Source organism: Pleuronectes platessa, chromosome 14 (genome assembly GCF_947347685.1).
Source record: "Pleuronectes platessa chromosome 14, fPlePla1.1, whole genome shotgun sequence".
In the NCBI taxonomy this organism is placed as follows: Eukaryota; Metazoa; Chordata; class Actinopteri; order Pleuronectiformes; family Pleuronectidae; genus Pleuronectes; species Pleuronectes platessa.
This window is the reverse complement of record NC_070639.1, coordinates 14,388,942-14,407,747: the sequence shown is the minus strand read 5'-3', so window position 1 is coordinate 14,407,747 and position 18,806 is coordinate 14,388,942. Positions and strand designations below refer to the sequence as shown.

The 18,806-nt window shown below is 41.7% G+C and overlaps 1 protein-coding gene across 1 annotated transcript; it reads right to left on the bottom strand.

Moving 5' to 3' along the window:
* Positions 1-4: 4 nt before the first annotated feature.
* Positions 5-11,675, bottom strand: pou1f1 (POU class 1 homeobox 1). Its single transcript, XM_053440324.1, has 7 exons — positions 11,540-11,675; positions 9,336-9,494; positions 8,616-8,714; positions 1,774-2,037; positions 1,454-1,618; positions 339-399; positions 5-245 (listed from the first exon to the last, which is right to left on the bottom strand). Exons 1-7 carry the CDS (start codon positions 11,673-11,675, stop codon positions 5-7), a joined length of 1,125 nt encoding a protein of 374 aa, XP_053296299.1.
* Between the last annotated feature and the right edge of the window lie 7,131 nt (positions 11,676-18,806).

The following is an 18,806-nucleotide window of genomic DNA, read 5'->3' as shown; positions in this document are numbered from 1 at the left end:
TAAACTACGTCATCGGCCTCTGAGCTTTACTCATCTGTGAGAGGCAGTTTGGGCTGATCCTGGACAAGCAGTTGCTGAGGTTCAGACTCGTCTTCACGCGTTTCTCCCGCTGGCGCCGGTTGCAGAACCACACTCGGACCACCTCCTTCTCCAGGTGGAGGCCTTTGGCGATCCGCGCTATTTCCTGAGAGGACGGTTTGCTTTTCTCCCCGAAGCTGTGCTCAAGAGCCTCCTTAGCTCCCAGGCTGTGGTGCGGGGGGGACAGGGAGAGAACACTGAGAATAAGCATCTACATCTACATATATACGCTCTGTATGTTTGGTCCTTACATTAGATACCTGATTGTTGTTCTCCGTTTTCTCTTTCGCTCGTTCATCCCTATTTTATCGTTGTACAAGGCTGCAAGGAAGAAAACACGTCGTTACTTTATTGTACCTGTAGCTGTGAGTGAGGATGAAAAGAAAGATGGAAGTGATTTACTGACAGTTAGTGACTGAACAACGTAATCTAACACACTGGACCTTTTTTTATTTCTCTCCAATCACCTGTACGACTGTAGCATAAGAGCAACTGTGACGTCCCTATGACCTTTAGAACAGATATTAGTCACCCTGTTAGAAATCACATATCTCAGATGCACTGTAATGTGACCTTGTTCTACGAGACATGTGAAAACCTACACTATAAAACATGACGTACATTTGTGTCAAAGTTCTCCTTACATCAGTTCTGAGTAATTGACCTCATTTAAATTAGAAGTAAGAAAAGATCAGCTCACAGCCAGGGGCGGGGCCTTGGGGAACTGGCCCCAGCTAAAATCTGATTGGCCCCTGAAGTGACCCTGTCCTGCTAGTAGTCATCAAACCATTAGGACCCAATGCAACAATATTTAGAAATGACCTCTACACCTCAGTGTTGTTTGAGAACAACCCCCCAAAACCTGAGGGGTTTCTGGAGAGCTGACAGAAATCCTAATATTTACCTGAACATTAAAAAAACATTTTCAAATATATTCAATGATGTTGTTCTTTGACTCAAAGCTATAGAGTTTACAAATACAAGAAAATCACTTAAATGTGCACCTTACTGAATCAGGAATGTACATCGACATTGGATATATAATTGGCCCCTCTGTAAATTGTGGCCCCTCTATGGCGGCTCATTTTAGAAAAATCCTAGAGCCGCCACTGCTTAAAGCCCGATGATAGATATCAGTTAATTTTAATAAAGTCATAAAGCAAAAAGACTGTGAACTTCTGACTTACATGATGTACAAGTCGGGCATAAATCTTAATAATAACGCAGGGAAAAGTTTGCTCTCATAATTTCTAACAGATCCTTTTAGACTAATCAAAAGCACTTATTTTCCTTACAGAGATGAGATGGCTAAAGGTTACATTTAAATAAATGCTTTCGCTGATGGTGCGTGAGAGCGGATGCGCGTGTGACTCACCGCCGGCCAGCTCCGCTTCATTCAGCCATTTTGACAGAATGGCCTTGAGTTTGCAGGCGTTCTTAAAGCTCAGCTGCAAATTTTCAAAGCGGCAGATCGTGGTCTGGCTGAACTCGGAGCCGTGCACAGCAGCGAGCGCCTCGCCTACATTAGTCTGGGTATAGCCTGGAGGTCAAAGTGGGAAAGAAAAGGAAACACTTTACTGAATGCACTGGGTGGAGAAGCAGCTCTCGGTCGGTGCAAACACAGACGCATGTGGTGAGATATCTAATTGCTGCAGTCAAACATGAAGATGGTTTCAAGCTGCCCAGGAATCATACCCAGTTTGATCCTCCGTATCTTGAAGTCATTGGCAAACATCTCCAGCTCTCGTATCTGCGGGGAGTCCATGGCGGGGGTATCATCAGGGTCCCGCATGCTCTTCCTCTGGGCATCAGTTTTCATCTCTCCGACAGTGGGGCCCCCAGGGGCCTCATCAGTCGAGAGTATAGCCGAGGGCAGCGAAGAGAAACCGTGGCTTAATGCGCAAGAGCCGCTGCTCAGACCATGATCTGGAAACTTGTACAAGCAAGGAGTAAGAGACCCTGGAGAAGGGGAGAGGGGCAGAAAGAGAGGGAGAACTTGAATGAGGAAAATTAGTGGGTGGGAGACACAGGGGAGACCCTCAGCCTGTCAGAAGGGCACTGGAAGTGGCATGGCCTCTATTCCCACGAGCACACTGGGAGCCTTTATCTCAACAGCACAGAAAGTGTTTTGACGTGCCCCTGTGAGACTCTCTGAGGCATGGGAATAAAAACTTCCCTTTGTTTGGTTGGTGTGCAACAAGATGACAACTTCCAGCCCCCCCTCCTGAAATGAAGGTTCAAAGGAGTTTATGTTTTCACCGCTGTCCATTTGTTTTTTTGTTTGGCAGCAGGATTATGCAGAAACTACCAAGCAGATTTCTCGAGGAAGAATGGAACATGGGCCAAAAAAGAACTCTGTAAATTTTGGTGTGGATCCACGGAGGAATCTCTCATTTTAACTAATTTCCCTTCTTGTTTAAAAAAATGTATAATCTGTCTCATTTAGGGACCCGGTATTTGTGAGTGTGTGCACTTTGTTGCAGCTTGATTGAATTTAAGGAGACTGTTGGTGGAGGTGTGTGCTCCACTGAGTGCCATTGTGTTTGTGCTATGAACTGCAAAGCCTTCTTAACTTTTGATTATTTGGTTACGAGAAGAATTTCACAAGGAAGTACCTTTGCGATTACAACGCACAATCATAAAGATGTGCAAGTTATGGGTCTACTGGGTGCCATTCTGGTTGTTGATACATTTTCATTTCCCATACATCCATCCACCATCTACACTGCAGAGGGTAGCGGGGGGGGGGGGGGGGGGGGGGGGAGCTGGAGCCCATCCCTGCCACACCCACCTGGTCAGATCACCAGTGTATCACAGGGCGGACATATAAACACAAACATCCACTCACAGGTAAAGTTTGCAATTAATTGAACCCCTATCTGCATGTTTTTGGAAATGTGGGAGGAAGCCGGAGTACCAGGAGAACCCCCCCCCCCCCCCCCCCCCCCCGCAGACCCAGAGAGAACATCCAGAGTCCAGAGAGAGAGACCCCGGACGAACTGGGAACCTCCCTGCTGGGACCACTGCGCTGCCTTCTTTTTATTTTCCGTCTCTTTGAATGTACAAGCAACACTTCAAATCCGCAGTGGAACAGTAGATGCTGTCACTCGCACGTCTACTCCGAAAACACAAGCACAAACCGGGCATTGAATGTACCGTGTGTTGTACGGAATGAAATGGAATTTTTCACTGTCACACTTGGGCGATGTTCTGACACCTGAGCCGACTCCATTCACCGAGAAATACAGTGAGCAGAGTTTGAATGGTGTGAAAAACATTGTGTTGAAGTAACTCTAGTGTTTTCAGGGGCTTCTCGTCCTTGGCTCCTGTGTCCTCACGCAAACCGGAGTTCCCTTATCACACTTGTTGTGAAGGATCTGTTTCCAGGTGAGATAAACGTTGCACAAAAGACTAAAACCTTGATTCCTCATTATTTCTACAGGTGGTTGTTGAGGCCTCAGTGCGATGCAGTGGAGCTGCTGCTTGTTAATAACTAGTTCCTTCCTTTATTTTGTATTAAAGACGGATTACTGCCAGAATAGCAGATGGTTGGTGCATAATTGGGATTTTTGTTATATGATGCTTCCCCATTGGATCACGGCTTCACACACAAATACATACACACACACACACACAGACACACAAAGCTGCAGTGGAGGAAAAGAAGTGCATTGATAGATTTTACCGAAAAAATATTTCCTTGACACTACGTTCTTTTCACTGCAGTAGGCAACAGTAGCTCCACTGATCTCATGCTCTTTGTTTGCTGCAACTGCATCTGAGATAAACAAGACAACACTCCCCTCTTGTGTTTGTGGGATTACAATGCAAATGTTACAGGCACGCATCACCTGACTTTCTGTGATAAGGAGGGTATTTAATCCATCTTCTATGATTCAGTTTTTGTTCAAATGAATGTTGTGAGTAAATATCATTGATGTTGACAATACAAGTATTAATGCACATTTTTCTTTTATTCATTTATCTAAAAGGTTTTTTTCTTTTATAATTTTGTAAGACTGTTGTAATGATGAGATTATCGTTGGATTAACAATTGAATCATATTGGTGAGACTGTTCATATAATTATATAATTTTAATTAATAATATCATTTTATACTATATTATATATTGCACACACTAACACGCACACACACACACACACACACACACACACACACACACACACACACACACACACACACACACACACACACACACACACACACACACACACTTCCTTATATTGTTCTGACTGTTGTGTTGCAAAGGTAAACAATAAATAAAAAGTTTTTTGTGTGACTGTCGCTCCGCTGATCAAAATTCACACCGGTTTCATCTCAGCCTCTCATCCACTTTGCTCGGGGGCAAAGATTTATCTCTCCGTCTGCTCGGCTAAAAGACAACAGCAACAATCCATCAAATGCTTGTTGCCTCTAACAGCAGCGCCTTTCCGACTGAGCCCGAGGTGACAACATGGCTGCGAACGCTTCATCTGAAACTCTGATGTGCAGCAGCTAAACGTTTAGCAGAGTAGTGTTTTTAGGCTCTGTGGAGGAATACAGCTGCAGAAATACTAAATGCCATAACAGCCCTCTCGATCTCCGCCCCCCACCCCTTTTCAAAATGGTTGGACTTCCAAAGTGGACAGAGAAAAGGCTGCTGTCATCGACCCGGTGAATTGTTCTGTCGAGTCTACGCAGCAGCAGCTGGAAAGCAAAGTGGCAGGTTCTAGCAGAACTGTATGCACCAGTGATTTCCTCTTGTCTTGAAGGTGTAGGGGAGAAGTTGAAATCAACTTTTTTTTTACGCTAGGAGGTAAAATACCGGTACAGTGCACAGCGTGTCTGCCTTCTCACAATTATAACTTGGAGCCTATATTTCATAGAGCTTGGCTGATGCCTCATAACTTCCTGTCAGTCAAGGGCTTGTGTGATTTCGGCCTGAGGCGCCGTGTTTTGCTCACTGTGCTGGAGGGGGGGGGAGGCTGTTGTTCTGCTCTGATGTTCCTTGGACAGTGTCTACACACGGCCATGGTGCAGTGCACACAGAGGCTGAGCGGGCAGCGAGCCCCCTTCCAAACACATGAGGATCCAGAGGGTTTGTGAAAGAGGCTCACAAGCCTTTGTGCACATGGATGCGGTCCATCCAGCTGCAGCACATGTGGACCGACCAAAGAGTGGAGCAGCATCAGAAAAGACAGAAAGAAAAACAAACTGCTACATTTACGTTGACTGTCGCTGCAGTATAGGTCATTTACCGCTTCCTACTCCATGTTAGTGGATGGGACATGCAGCAAACTAAAGTCACATTAAATAACATCTTCTCAAAGACCGTTTCTGTCATATTAGGTAGTTCTTATCTCACTGATGTATATTCATGTGTCTGATTAGTTTGGTTTTAATTTGTTACTTGATGCTAAAAAACGTGAATGATAGCTGAGACTGACTCATGATTGGCCCAGGTTGTATAGACTGGCCCTTCACTACTTTGGCTCCACCCCCTACTTATTACTGCGCAGACTCCGGCTCCATAGGCGCAAGATGGCGGCCTTTGCATCTCGGATATTTTAGCTTCATTTCTTGATATTGGAAGGAAATGTAGATGCGTTGGCCATTTTAATATATATACTCTACATACATACACGTCCATGATCAGCATGGTCGCCTGTTCATTTTCTCTTTATCTATACCTGTACCTTTCTGTTAATAAGTATGTGTGTATATATCTGAAAACAAGGTTGGAGGTTGATGTGGTAAAAAAGGCTAAATAACCTCTAGATAGCGGAGGGGAGTTGATAATTCTCTTTGGGTTCGTAAAGCAACACCTTTCACATTCCACTTCGTGTCATTTAATTTGTAAATTTTTAATTAATAGATTAGTACAGCTTTAAAAATTAAAAGGAGCAATTTCTACTGTGATCTCATCTCTAACCACACAGCTCTGTTTAACTGTTTCTGCCTCCTCTCCCATATCCTTCTGTCCAGCACTGTTGACCTGTTTGAACAAGTATCATCCAGTTTCTCTCTTGGATCCCCCCCCCCCCCCTACACTTTATGTGCCTCCCACTAAATTCCACAAGGTTTATTTGTCTTAATTACAGTTGGTTTGTCAGCCTTTTAATAATAAATACTTCCCTGGTTTGAGCTGAGCATCATCCCTTTATCCCAAACAAGTTTATGTTACTCACGTCGACCATTGGTTACATCTGTCACACCATCATTCTGCCCCTTGGCAGCACAGCAACTTAATTGAAGTGACAAATGATCGCTTTCTGGTCGTAAATGTGGGTCCCTGTTTAATTTTAATCCTAATGTGATTCAGCACCGCCTTGGACAGCACAGACCAAACTGCTTTATTAGACCATTTACAGGAGAGGGTTGATGTCACCGGGTTGATGCTCGAGTGGGTTGAATCCTACTTTTTTAACCCTGCTGGCATTATGTCTGGAAATACTAATCACAGGGTTACACTTTACTTAATTTACTCTTCTTGGCCTGATTTTCCTCCAGTTGGTTCAATCATATGAAATTGTAATAGTTCAATTACACATTCGTTAACTAAAGTCACATTCATTTTTTTTCTACTTAAGACCTACAGAGGAGAGTTATGTATTCAGTGAATCTTATTATTTATGAAGAATTAGTATGCAGGACACCTCTGCTGTAACAGCCTGTCTGACAGATTACACTTGCTAGATATATTTCTTTTGGCCTGCGTTCATGTCTGGTACAAAAAAAAGTTGAAGTTGTTCAACTTCCTTGGAGATAAAAGTCTAAACCACTGCTTTCAAAGTGGATTCAAAATGAGGAATGTTGCCATTTTCCATTTTGGTTGTGATTGTAATTTAGATTTAAAGCTTAGTGCATGAATGAAATATCTGAGCATTATTTATACCGCTTTTCATCCTCACGGCAAATTTAGAGCCTCCAAACCCCACAAACTACACACACAAAGACCAAGACCGAACTGGGATTCGAACCAGAAACCTTCTTGCTGTGAGGCGACAGCTACATCTAAATATATTATGACCTGTTGTTGTCTGTGGTTTTCCCCACTGTCCATTTGGCTGTTGGTTGGTTTGTATGCAAGATTACGCAAAAACTACCAGACTGATTACCACGAAAATTAGAGCGAGGGAAGAAGCCATTACATTTTGTTGCAGATCTGGATCAGATCCAGGATTTTTTTCTCTCAGAATTTTCATTAATTTCTCAGAGAACAATTAATGGATCTCAATAAAAATCTGCCATTTTTAGGGAACTAATATTTATGAGTGTGGGCAATTCGGTGCAGATCCTAATAAAAATGTGTATCCAGTGAGTTTTAAGCTGGTTTAATTAGGGGACTGTCTGGACATGATAAAGGTTTGCACTCTACCAAGTACCATTCTAGCTTTTAAATAAATATTAGTTGCATTGCACAACGTATGCTTAAAGTTCCTTTTCCTCCTCACTGAGTGTAAAACATCAACCAGCAGGCGGTAAAGACATTAGCGTGAAATATTGAAATGCAAATATAATCTCAATATGAATGGATGGAGCTCCCATTTAAATTAGGTAACATGTGATAAATTGCATAAACAGCTGCTTTGCTAGAGCACATATCTCTTTTTATTTAGAAAATATTTAGAAAAAGAACACAGAGGACTGACATGAATCTGTTTCCTTTTTCCATGAGCTTAAAAGGAAATCTCTCGACACCAACACAGCTCTTCGAGACCGTTTTCACACTATTGCCTCTTTATTTGGGTTTTCTACACTCTCTGCAGGAGGGGGAGGAAGTGGCAAGTCCTCTTTGACAGTTACGCCTAACAACTGCGCTAAAGATCTCAGGCGCTAGGTGAGGTAATCAAGTCTGAAATTGATTTGAACTGGTAGCAGATTTAAAATTAAATGGAGGATAAAGTAATTCTCTGCTGAGTTTACCAGGTTTAACTGCAGGACAGGGTGAGAATGATTATGCCTGTGTGTGCGTGCATGCATGAGTGTGTGTGTTTATGTGTGTGTGTGTGTACATGTATTCATATATTTGTGAGGACCATCAACATAGACGGTATGGAGTGAGGACTTTCCGGAAAGTGAGGATATTTTGGCCACTCCTCACTTTTCAAAGGGCTGTTTAAGAGTTAAGACCTGGTTTCAGGGTTAAGGTTCGAATTAGGTTGGGTTTAAAATCAAGCACTCACAAGGGGCCTGGGCATACGGGGACCGTGGATGTATAAAAATACAATTTAAATTAAGTTAAATATTAAAATTAAAAAACACTTAAAAAGTCACTCATTAAAATCATAATTGATTTGGTTAAAATCTTACCATACAAGGGAAAAATGAATACGTAAATAAAATAATTAAATAACAGAAAGACCACAGACACCGAGTAGGAGCAGTTGGGCATTTAATTGAGATGATTAAGTTTGGGCTAGGGGATGCATTATGCAAATCCTTGTCCTCACCAAGTTAGAAATAGAAGAGTGTGTATGTGTGTGTGTGCCCTCATATGGGTGTGTGTGGGTGTAAGTGTGTATCTGCTCATTACCTTGCAGTGGGTTTGCGCTGCTCACCATGTTAGGGTGAGGGACTCCACATGTCTGCAGGATACAAGTCTGAGAGATACTGGCAGAGAGCATCTCCTGAGCTAGAGAGAGAGAGAGAGAGAGAGAGAGAGAGAGAGAGAGAGATACCATAAATACCACAAGAACCTTTATCTATAATCATCATCGAAGCCTCCGTCAGTGCAATTATTGCTATGATGCTGTTATATCTTCAGAATATTGGATTGATAATCCGAGCTGAACATATTGACGTCTTCACACGGAACGCCTCAGTGTGATCTGTGTCAAGTTATGAGACTACATCCGTGTGTCCTGCCTGTCAAATAAAGTATCTCACGTTTGGTGTATAGAGCCCACAAACAAGTTCAGATTTCTCAGCAATAACTGGCTAATCAATAGTTCAGCTGTCTGACAGTGTTTACTTTTTCAATTTCCATTAATTATTTAGTTAAATGTGAGAGAGAAGAAAATTTCCCAGAATCCAATGTAGCATGACCAGAGTGAATCCGCTTGATAAAAACCCAAATATATATAAAAAAAAAAAAATGTAGGAAAGCAATTTATAAAGAATTATTTATACATACAAGAAGCTGAACCCGGACACTATAATTCTATATATAACCATTTAAATCTTCCACTGCTAAATTCATCACGGCTTTGTCATCTGCACCATCGAAGATACCTGAACAGCAGCAACTACTCACCTGTCATCATGCCATAGGTGGCCTGCTGGTTGTAGTGACAGGGGGCGACTGGGTAATGAAGGCTCGGGGGGCTGTTACCCAGTGCGTTGCCGAGGGAGGAGGCGGACAGATGCATGTGTGAGCGCTTGGAGCTCTGACCCAGGGAAAGTCCAGATGACACTGATGGGGGACAAACGTGGTTTCATTGTGAGTGGAGAACAAAAGACGGAACAAAACAAGTGCTGCAGAGACGTGAAATATAGCGATAATTGTTGACAGCTTCATTGTAGTAGACAGACGGGAAAAGAAAGATGATCTCGCTGTGTGTGTGTGTGTGTGTGTGTATATAAATAAATAAATGTATCGTTAACAATGTACATATCCATCCCCTATCCTCATATTTATAAAGTATTTATTATTCATTGCGCTACGTTGCTTCTTGAGACAACTTATCTGTTGACAACATAGAGAACAAGTTATTGTCATGGTGTATACTTGGTCATTAGTGTTTCCTATATACTGTATGTACATTACAGTCGGAACTATGCACCACTAGAATTTAAGCATTATTGTACCATTCATGAACTTATTCAGTTTGGATATCTATTTCTATAACAGTACAGTGGGAGTAAAAAATTGTAAAACAGCAGTCAAATTCAAAATGTGTGCAAATACTTGGCCGAAAAAACTGATTCTGAAAATGATGATGGCAAATATGTGTGTTTATTTCTGTCTCATGTAGGGCTGAGCAATGAACTAATATAATTTGATCAATTGCAATTTAACAAAAACATTGTGTAAGCAAAGTGAGCTGGTGTAACACAACATATATTTGAAAAGAAATAATATGAAATGTATCATTATTATTATTATTATCATCAATATGATACGAAATCTTTCATCTGGATATTTCTTTGGACCACATTGACCTCATGCTCATGCAGACAGAACGGGGGAGAAGATGTTTATACAGTCTGATTTTAACTAATTCTAATTTTAAACTCGCAGATGGACTTATGAGTAATACAAACTAGTTAATCACATTATATTCTTCGAATAAAAAAAGAGGAAATAAACATTGGGATGTTTTAGAAGTTTTGAAGTGTTGGAATTATTGCGATTCCCCAGCTGGAGGATGACTCGTCTCTGCTGTGTGCTCATCTGCTGCTAAGTGACTTTAAATATTATTGAACATTGTTCTGGTCATGTCATCTGCTAATTACATGATTATTCATGCATCCACACCAGTGTGGTTAAGATGCACTCTGAGCTGGTGCAGCTCGTGTACAGACACTGTCTCTTTTCTTTTTGTGTGTTATGATTTGAGTTTTCATGAGGGCCGTGTTAGAAAAAAAATACTCTACCACTGAGGATTCCGTCATAACTGTGAATTTTATTTGTTCCATTATTAAAACTTGTATTTGTCTTACATGGCCATATTGTAGGCTGCATTTGGTTTATATACTTTTGGGAAGACGATAAAATATATAGGCCGGGTCAATATTTTGTAGCAGCAAACAACAAAGTGCAAAAAAGCGCAGTGATGTCAGAGTAGAAAAATAAATGTTACACACTCAAACTGCCTCTATATATATGTAGTGTGTGATTAACGTTCTGCACAATCCAACACAGTCTATTCTAAACAACAACAGTCAGCGGACCCTAAAATGCCCCGGATGTTTTCACCACATTTTTCCGGAGACAGAAAAAGACCTCGGGGAATTTGTCCTAATGATAACACATCCTCAAAAGCAATTATCCAGTGAGTAGAGACAGCTGGGCCAACCCAGCTGATTTCATGCATTTACATTGAATTGGATTTGAATAAATGTGTCAATTTGTCCTCGACTGTCACCAGATACTGGGCCTTGATAAGGAGGCATCAAGCACAATTGGGTCAATTATACGTACAGACAAGAGACTTGGCTCACCTGTAGCAACCAAAAGACTTCCGATATAATCAATAGTGCGCAAGTATATCTCTCAAAATACCCTCAACTAGACATTGTCGTAGGCACAATGCTAATTCACTTTCCCCAAGTTGTGATTGTGAATCCTGTTAGAGGCCTGTCTTCCTGCAGCTGGGATCTAACATCAGGAAAACACGAAGTGGGTTATGGCCCAAATCGATCTGGATTCATGAGTTTCAATTCAAATAATTAAACAAGGTAAAACTTGTGAGAATAATCCAAGAGAAAATGTGTTTAACTCGAGGTTCAGCTCACCTGCAGAAACCATGCTGTGTGCGTGGGACGTGGATGGCAGGCAGTCACTGGCGGAGGCATGGTGCATGAGGATCGGCAAAACTGAGTCTCCTGACAGCTGCGTGAAAGAGTCTGTGTTAAAGGCCTGACACGCCATTCTTCTCTGCTCTGATCCCAATGGTAAGCTGAAGCTTGATTGACTGACTTCTTGTCTGGCTTTGTCTTCTCCCGCTTTAGTTGCCTCCCATCACTGCTGTTGCTTGTCCTTTGTCTTTTCAAGTCTTGTCCTCTGTTACCTGGGCCGTCTGAGTTTAGGCTGCGTCTCGTCTTCTTTGGCCTCGTCTTGTTCACGCCTCCTTGCACCACCTGGAGTCGAGTCCTCTTCAGTCACTTGGGACTGTGAGGGTAGAAAACTGCGATAGGTTACTTTGCTTTTGTTCTCACAGACAAATGCATGTCAGCACTTCGAGCAACATTATTCTGTTTTTTGGCATGACTCTTACCCTCCGCCGCAGATGAATAGTGATGAGCTGCAAGTTCAAGTCACTATTGCTTGTATATGTGCTCAAAGGTCTTTCTGAGCTACTGAGATTTCGCTCATTAGGGCCTCTTCCGTGAAGCTCCCTGTCTCTATTAGATATGCAGGTAAGCCAGTCTGTCATACCCACAGCTTTTTTGCCGCCCTTGTCTACTGCAGGTATTTATATCCCACCCATCTACGACTAACCACCCCTCTCTCAACCTATGAGGCCCCCCCTGTCTCCTATGAGACCCCCACCTACCAATCCAATGTCAGTGCTGTTATTACTTGTGTTTGTCCTTACCTGCGTTCTTCTCATCCTGCTCCCAAATCCAGGATTAGGGTACAGCGCAGCTGAGAAACCCGATCCCCTCCTCTCTTCTTGCCATCTCTCCGTCCCTCTCCCTGATTACAGGATTGTGTTGTGGAAGCAAATGGGAAAGCAAAGTGAACACTTGAATTGTCTCAGACCAATTGCTCTGCTTTGTTTTGCTTGTGTGTGCCCGCAAGTCAATGCTAAAGCAACTTGGAAAAAACAATATGTACACCACAGATATTTGCCTTGCATGAGCCTTTTTTTTGGGGGGGGGGGGGGGCGTTTTTCGTCCAGATCTCAGCAGTGTGACCTGGAGGTGAGAAGCACCCCTTAACTCTGCCTACTAAGCCCTCAACCCCCCAAAAAACTGTTGCTTTATCTCAGAGTGAGTGGCAGAAAGGCTTACTACCATTTCGGCACGGTGTCCACATTGTGTCTAATGCAGAGACAGCGCCCCAGGGTAAAGACAACAGGTTTCATCAGGGAGGATAACAGTTAATCCGAGGAGCGTGGCCACCATGTGCACTCTGTTGTGTCTGTTTGTATTTGTGTTTATCCCGGGCTCTGCTTCACTGGTGTTGATGTAGGTGGGCAGCAGGTGAAAAATAGCTCGTGGGTGGCAGGCACGACTCGACTTGTTCGAGCACATAGTGTAAATTTGGAGGGGGATGAACTCTTCGTCAATGTTTCTCCTCGGAATGAATTTGCATCTTAAATGTTACAGAGATCATTCATTCACTGGACTCAAGCTGAGCAATCTTTTCATTTAAGGATGGTTTAGGGACAGTTTAGTTCATTTTCATGTTCAAATATCGAAAGAAACAATTTCAGGATCTGTTAATTGTGACTTTGGGGTGTCAAATTAAAATCCAAATTAAAATCTAAATGCTAATAATCTTCAACTTGGACGCTTGATAGATGCCCATCTTTAATCAGATATTTGATTAAGAAGAGTCAATGAGGTTGAGCGCTGATAATGAAAGCCTTTGAGACAAATAGCTGAGCAAATCACAATGGACGTTGACAAATCTTATTTCACCCGTTCAAGGCTTGAAATAAACAAAGCAAAACCCATAATATTAAGGAGACAAGTCGACAAAATGCTGTGTGACAACAGAAAGAGAGAAAAAACACTCACCAACACAAATATCATCCTTAAAAATACTTTTCTTTCTTCTTTCACTGCAGCCAGCAACACCCACTCAGGCTAAAGTCCATCTTCCCAGCTGGCGAGTGCAGTCTTATTTTTGCACACCAAGACTGAACCACCTCTGTTTTTTTAACAATTTGTGTGCTCCTGTAAATCTCACAAAAAAAGTATAACTAAATAATTAAAAGAACCCTTCAGACTGCAGAGTGTCTCAATAATGAGCAACGGTGAACGGTGCTGCAGCAAAAGTTCAAGTATCTTTGATGCACATGCTTATACTTTTCATTTCCTATTTTTACAGCCTTTTCGCTGACAAATGTGTGGATGAACCTGAGGTGAAAGCAGCTGATCTGTAACATTTGGCCGAGATGACTCGAGGTCCACACAACAGTACATGTAGCCACAATATATACAAAGAAATTGAACCCGGAACAAGAAATGTTAACTCTTAAAATCACATTTAACCCTTGGTTTAGTCGTAATGTTTCTTTTTGCTGCAGGCTTACAAAAAAATTACAAATTTGTTTTTAACACCATAAATATGATTTTTTTTTGGAGATATTACAGGGATGTTGAAATTTCTGTTTCATTTTTAACTTAACTAAGGGTGAAGAACCGAATGGCTGTTTGGAAATGTAACAATACAACGTTCATGTTTTACAATGATAGTGAAAAGAAGCTTCAAAGATCTATAGGCTCAGACCTGTATAGACTGAATGGCCTCGTAGACGAGTAAAAAAAAAAAAAGATAATCAAAAGGCGAGGGAATGGAAAAGGCAAAGCTTTCCCATGGATAGACAAGTAGACACACACTCACACACACACATAAAACCACACACACACACATAAAGAGACTGAACTTAATTAGTGAAGAGACTATGAGTCAAAGGGGTTCTCTTAAAGCACCTGTCCTAGATCCCCCTCCACCATCCCTGTCACACACCCCCTCCTCACAAACACACACACACACACACACACACCTAAATACAGTGTTCCAGTTTTCACATAGACTATTAGCCTAATTGCTCATAAAGTTGATAAAAACATCTTGTAACAGGCATAAAATCGGATTCAGGCACAATAGTAATATCCCTCCCCAACACAAACAAACACACAAACACACCAAAGACCACAGGTCCATGCACTGGTGCAGTGGGAACATGGTGCAGAGACACATTCTCACAGGTATCACATACATACATACAGTCTACACGGTGTGTTCTATGTGTGTGTGTGTGTGTGTGTGTGTGTGAGCGCATGTGTAAACCATTGTGTTGAAAACCAGTTGGCACATCTTGTTTTCCCTGATGTGTATAAACCTGACAACACATTTGTGTATTTAAAAAAAAAAACTAATAAAGCACCATGACGTATACATCTTAATAGCCACATCGTAACATCTTAACAGTCTTCACCGTAGAGAGTGTGTGATTGTGTGTGTGTGCGTGTGTATCAATGCACTTTTGAATTAACACCCGGTGAACACTCAGCGACTGCATATAAAGATGGACGTAGTACAGGTCCTAAAACCGGCATCCTCCATGTTAGCATATAGGACATGGAGCATGGACCAAGCTAAAAGGTCAAGGTACATATCAAATAAAAGTTTCTCAAAGAGTTTCTGGAATTCTAATAATAAAACTGTATTTGTGTAGCACTTATCTAAACAAGGTTACAAAGTGGTTCACAAAAATGTCAAGAAATGAATTAACTAAAATAAAAGGTAATCCACTCTGTTAACTTTTAAGTGTCCACTAATAAAATTAGGTCAAGACCTTAAAATATGTAGAGAAACCTAACAGTTCCCTCTAGTTCTTATCAGACTGACATATATACAAATTTAGATTTTTAGTGGTAGGTTGGTTTTTAATTGGTTATTTGGTGCTATTAAAACATTGTGAAACTACATGATTGACAGCTGAGCCCGACTCGTGATTGGTCGAGCCCCTCTAGCGATCGGTTGTTGCCACGACAACTCCAAATAAGAACGATGGCAACTTTTGTATCTGGGAAAATTTGGCATCATCTATGTTATTTTTATGTTAGTTTTGCCACATCATTTCATCAATCTGACAAAAATGCTGTTAAATGATGAGTACTGCAGTTGAGTATCATTCACATCAACCTTCATGTTCCTGAGATTCACACAGAAGTAATTTTTTTCCATGGAGTGTGAAAGTGTTATGCAGATAACACAATGAGAAGTGAAAAGTGTTTTCTTTCAGTTTTTAAAGATCTCCGAGCTAAGAAAGCAGAACTGCAGCTTTGAGCTGCTGCCTATTTTCTGAGGTCTTAACTTGAGAAAGTATTTCACGGTTGGATGTGGGTGTGAGCGTTTCATTTATTAATACACACTGAACTTTGATGATTGGTCCCGCACCACTACAGAAAATTCCTCAAAGAATCAACCTTGAATAAGAGAATCAGCACCAGTGTTTATTCACCAAACCCTACCTACATAAGTATTTCAAGTGAATTTTGGCAGAATGTCCCTGTTTTTACCCAAAGTAAAGCAGGAGAGAGCGAGCTGAAACCGATCGCTGCGGCTTTTTGTCTTGTCTGTGAATTTATGCATCTGTTCATTATGCAGTGATGAATTCCGAATGAGGCCTGTTGGATGTTTGAATACATCACGGCAGAGGTCAGCTCTCCTGATGAATATCAAGCAAATCTTATTCGCCGCTCCGACCACCATCTGCCCGGAGCTGCGCCTGACTCACCGAGCACAAACACTGCCCGAACGCATGGGACGCGGCTAATTTCATCAACATATTCAACAAACCCCGCTGAGAACAGCAAAGGTTAAGCGTCCATATAGAAGGAAACAAGAACCTGCTCTCGTCGTCTCTCGCAGATTACGATCTCTCGTCATCAGGCAAATGTCAGCATCAAATATTTGATGTCTAAACTTCAGCATTCCCCACATTTATGTGAAATTCTTTGAAGTATAAAAGCAACACTTCACTTTGTTGAGTGTTTTCTGTAATGCTCCGAAGCCCTGACGGAGAAAAAAAAGAAAAAGAAAAAAGATGCTGCAGAGCACAGGAACTGTATTATACTCTCTTGAGCTCCATTCAACAAGTTCTCATTTCATTCCACAGCACAAGAGAAAATAAGACGTGAAGGGCTTTCAGCCACAGTCACCGATTACTTATCCCTTAGCCCGACCGCAAGCTTTTTAAATTGGCAACTAACCTTTGATACGCAATGATCGCACCAAGTCCAATCCCTCGTCCTACAACAGACTGCATGAAAGGTTCCACGCAAGGTAATACAAGTGAATGAGCCATCCAATTTACCATCAACAGTATTCAAAGGTGCTGGTGACCGCTGCCATATAAATAATAAAACAAGTAAAAAGCATCACCCAATTTCTCCAACGATCATGATTCAATGCAGTAAAGATGAAATATAATTATTCCATATAAACCTGCTGTGAGTCCCGTGGGAAACTTCCTCCGTTTCCCTCCGACCCAGACGCCACATTTCATCCACCGAGCCTCAGCCAGGAGCACACACTGTTTCCTCCTGACAATCACACAAATATATTTGGACTTGCTAAATATATTTATTGCACAGCATGCTGAATGTTTAAAGAGACTTTTATTTGACGATCCATATACAATTTGTGGCGCCAGACGAGATTCAGCCCCAGTTTTAGACTCTACATAGTCAACACGGCTGCAGGCGCTCTGCTCTGCCGACCGTGCTCCTGTCGTTCATCTCCTCTGCTCTTCACAGGACAGATCAGCCGAATAACACGATGCTGCAGAAAAAAATAAGTAAATCTGACAAGTAAGAACATTTATTCTTCAAGGAACTGGTGGAAGAAGAGTGACACGTGGGTCAATGATTGACCAGATGAGACAGAATATTAAAATAAATAAAAAGAAACAGTGGAAGTGACACCTGTACGGGGGGCCACGCTGCTTTGGATTCAACAGACATGTGTGAAACTAACACTTGTTGATGTCTCCCCTTCTGGTGGAGTGGTATTTGAATCCATGAGAAATCCTTCTTCCAAGGCTGCTGGGTGTTTCTGACTAGAGTTTTTCCACTGGAGGAAAACTGTCTCAGCGTATAAAGTTCAACATCATAAACCTCATGCACACTGTACCAGCAGTATTTAAAAAAGCGAGGCTGATGCACAATGCCATCATGTCCTCAGGGCTGTGATGCAAAGGGCTAAAATGGGTGTAAAATATAAAAGGAGGAACAAAGGGAAAGAAACTGTAAAGGGAGGAGAAGAATAAAAGCATGAAACATACATGATGTACACATGCACATGTCGGTGTAATATAATCAACTTCAATCAAGTCTCTCTGCCGGGGCAACAAATGAAAAAAAGAGAGAGAGCGAGAGAAAAAAAAGATAAGAAATAGAATAAAAATCCTACAGGATGGATGTAGGCGGTAGCTAGGCAACAGGCAGGAAGACAGGGCAGTTTACTCCTGTGCCCTGTAGGTCTACAAGCTTTATGAGTTTCCATCTATCCCTTCATTGGCCAAACAAGCACTGAAATGAAAAATAAATACAGAAAAGGGAAAGAAATGTTTAGGGTCACTAACAATTCAGACACAAGACAGAGTCAGAAAACTGTGAGCAGTTAAATGTATGTTTCTGCTGTTACTGCTTTTACCACTAGGACTTGTAGGAACCTGCTTTCATTGATAGATATTGATCAATAGGATCAAATCGATTTCAAGGGTGCTGCACCTACTGTCTCAGTTTATGTCTATAAGTTTACCTTACTTCATTATCAATTACATATTGTTTATAGAGCCCATATTCAAATATTACATATTATATTATATTAAATATTGCTGTTACACTGTGCATGAGGTTTATGATGTTTAACTATCAAAGAAAACCTTTTAGCAGGTGAAAAATAAAATGAATACTGCAACTTTGTAACATTTAAGACCTCAAATCTGGTCTCATCAAGCATTTAGCCACAGAGCACAACAATCACATGAAGCCTGGTCATCGAGCTTTACAATTGCATTTCACCATCTGCTTCCTTGAGGGAGCTTTCCCCTCACCTGGCCACCAGGAGGCTACAGAGCGGCAAGCACAAACAAAAGAGAGTGAGTCAGAGATGGATATGAGGAGCAGAGAGATGAGCCAGTAAAAGCAACTTCCTGTGAGCGTCTCCACCTCAGATCTCCCCCTCAAGCACTTTGCCCATAAGCTTCCATACGGTATTTGATGCTCAAAGCAAAACGGTTCTCTGGTTAACTTCACGTTGGGTTTATTTATTCATTTGGATCCACTCAGGCTTGTAACTTATTGCCAGCTGTTC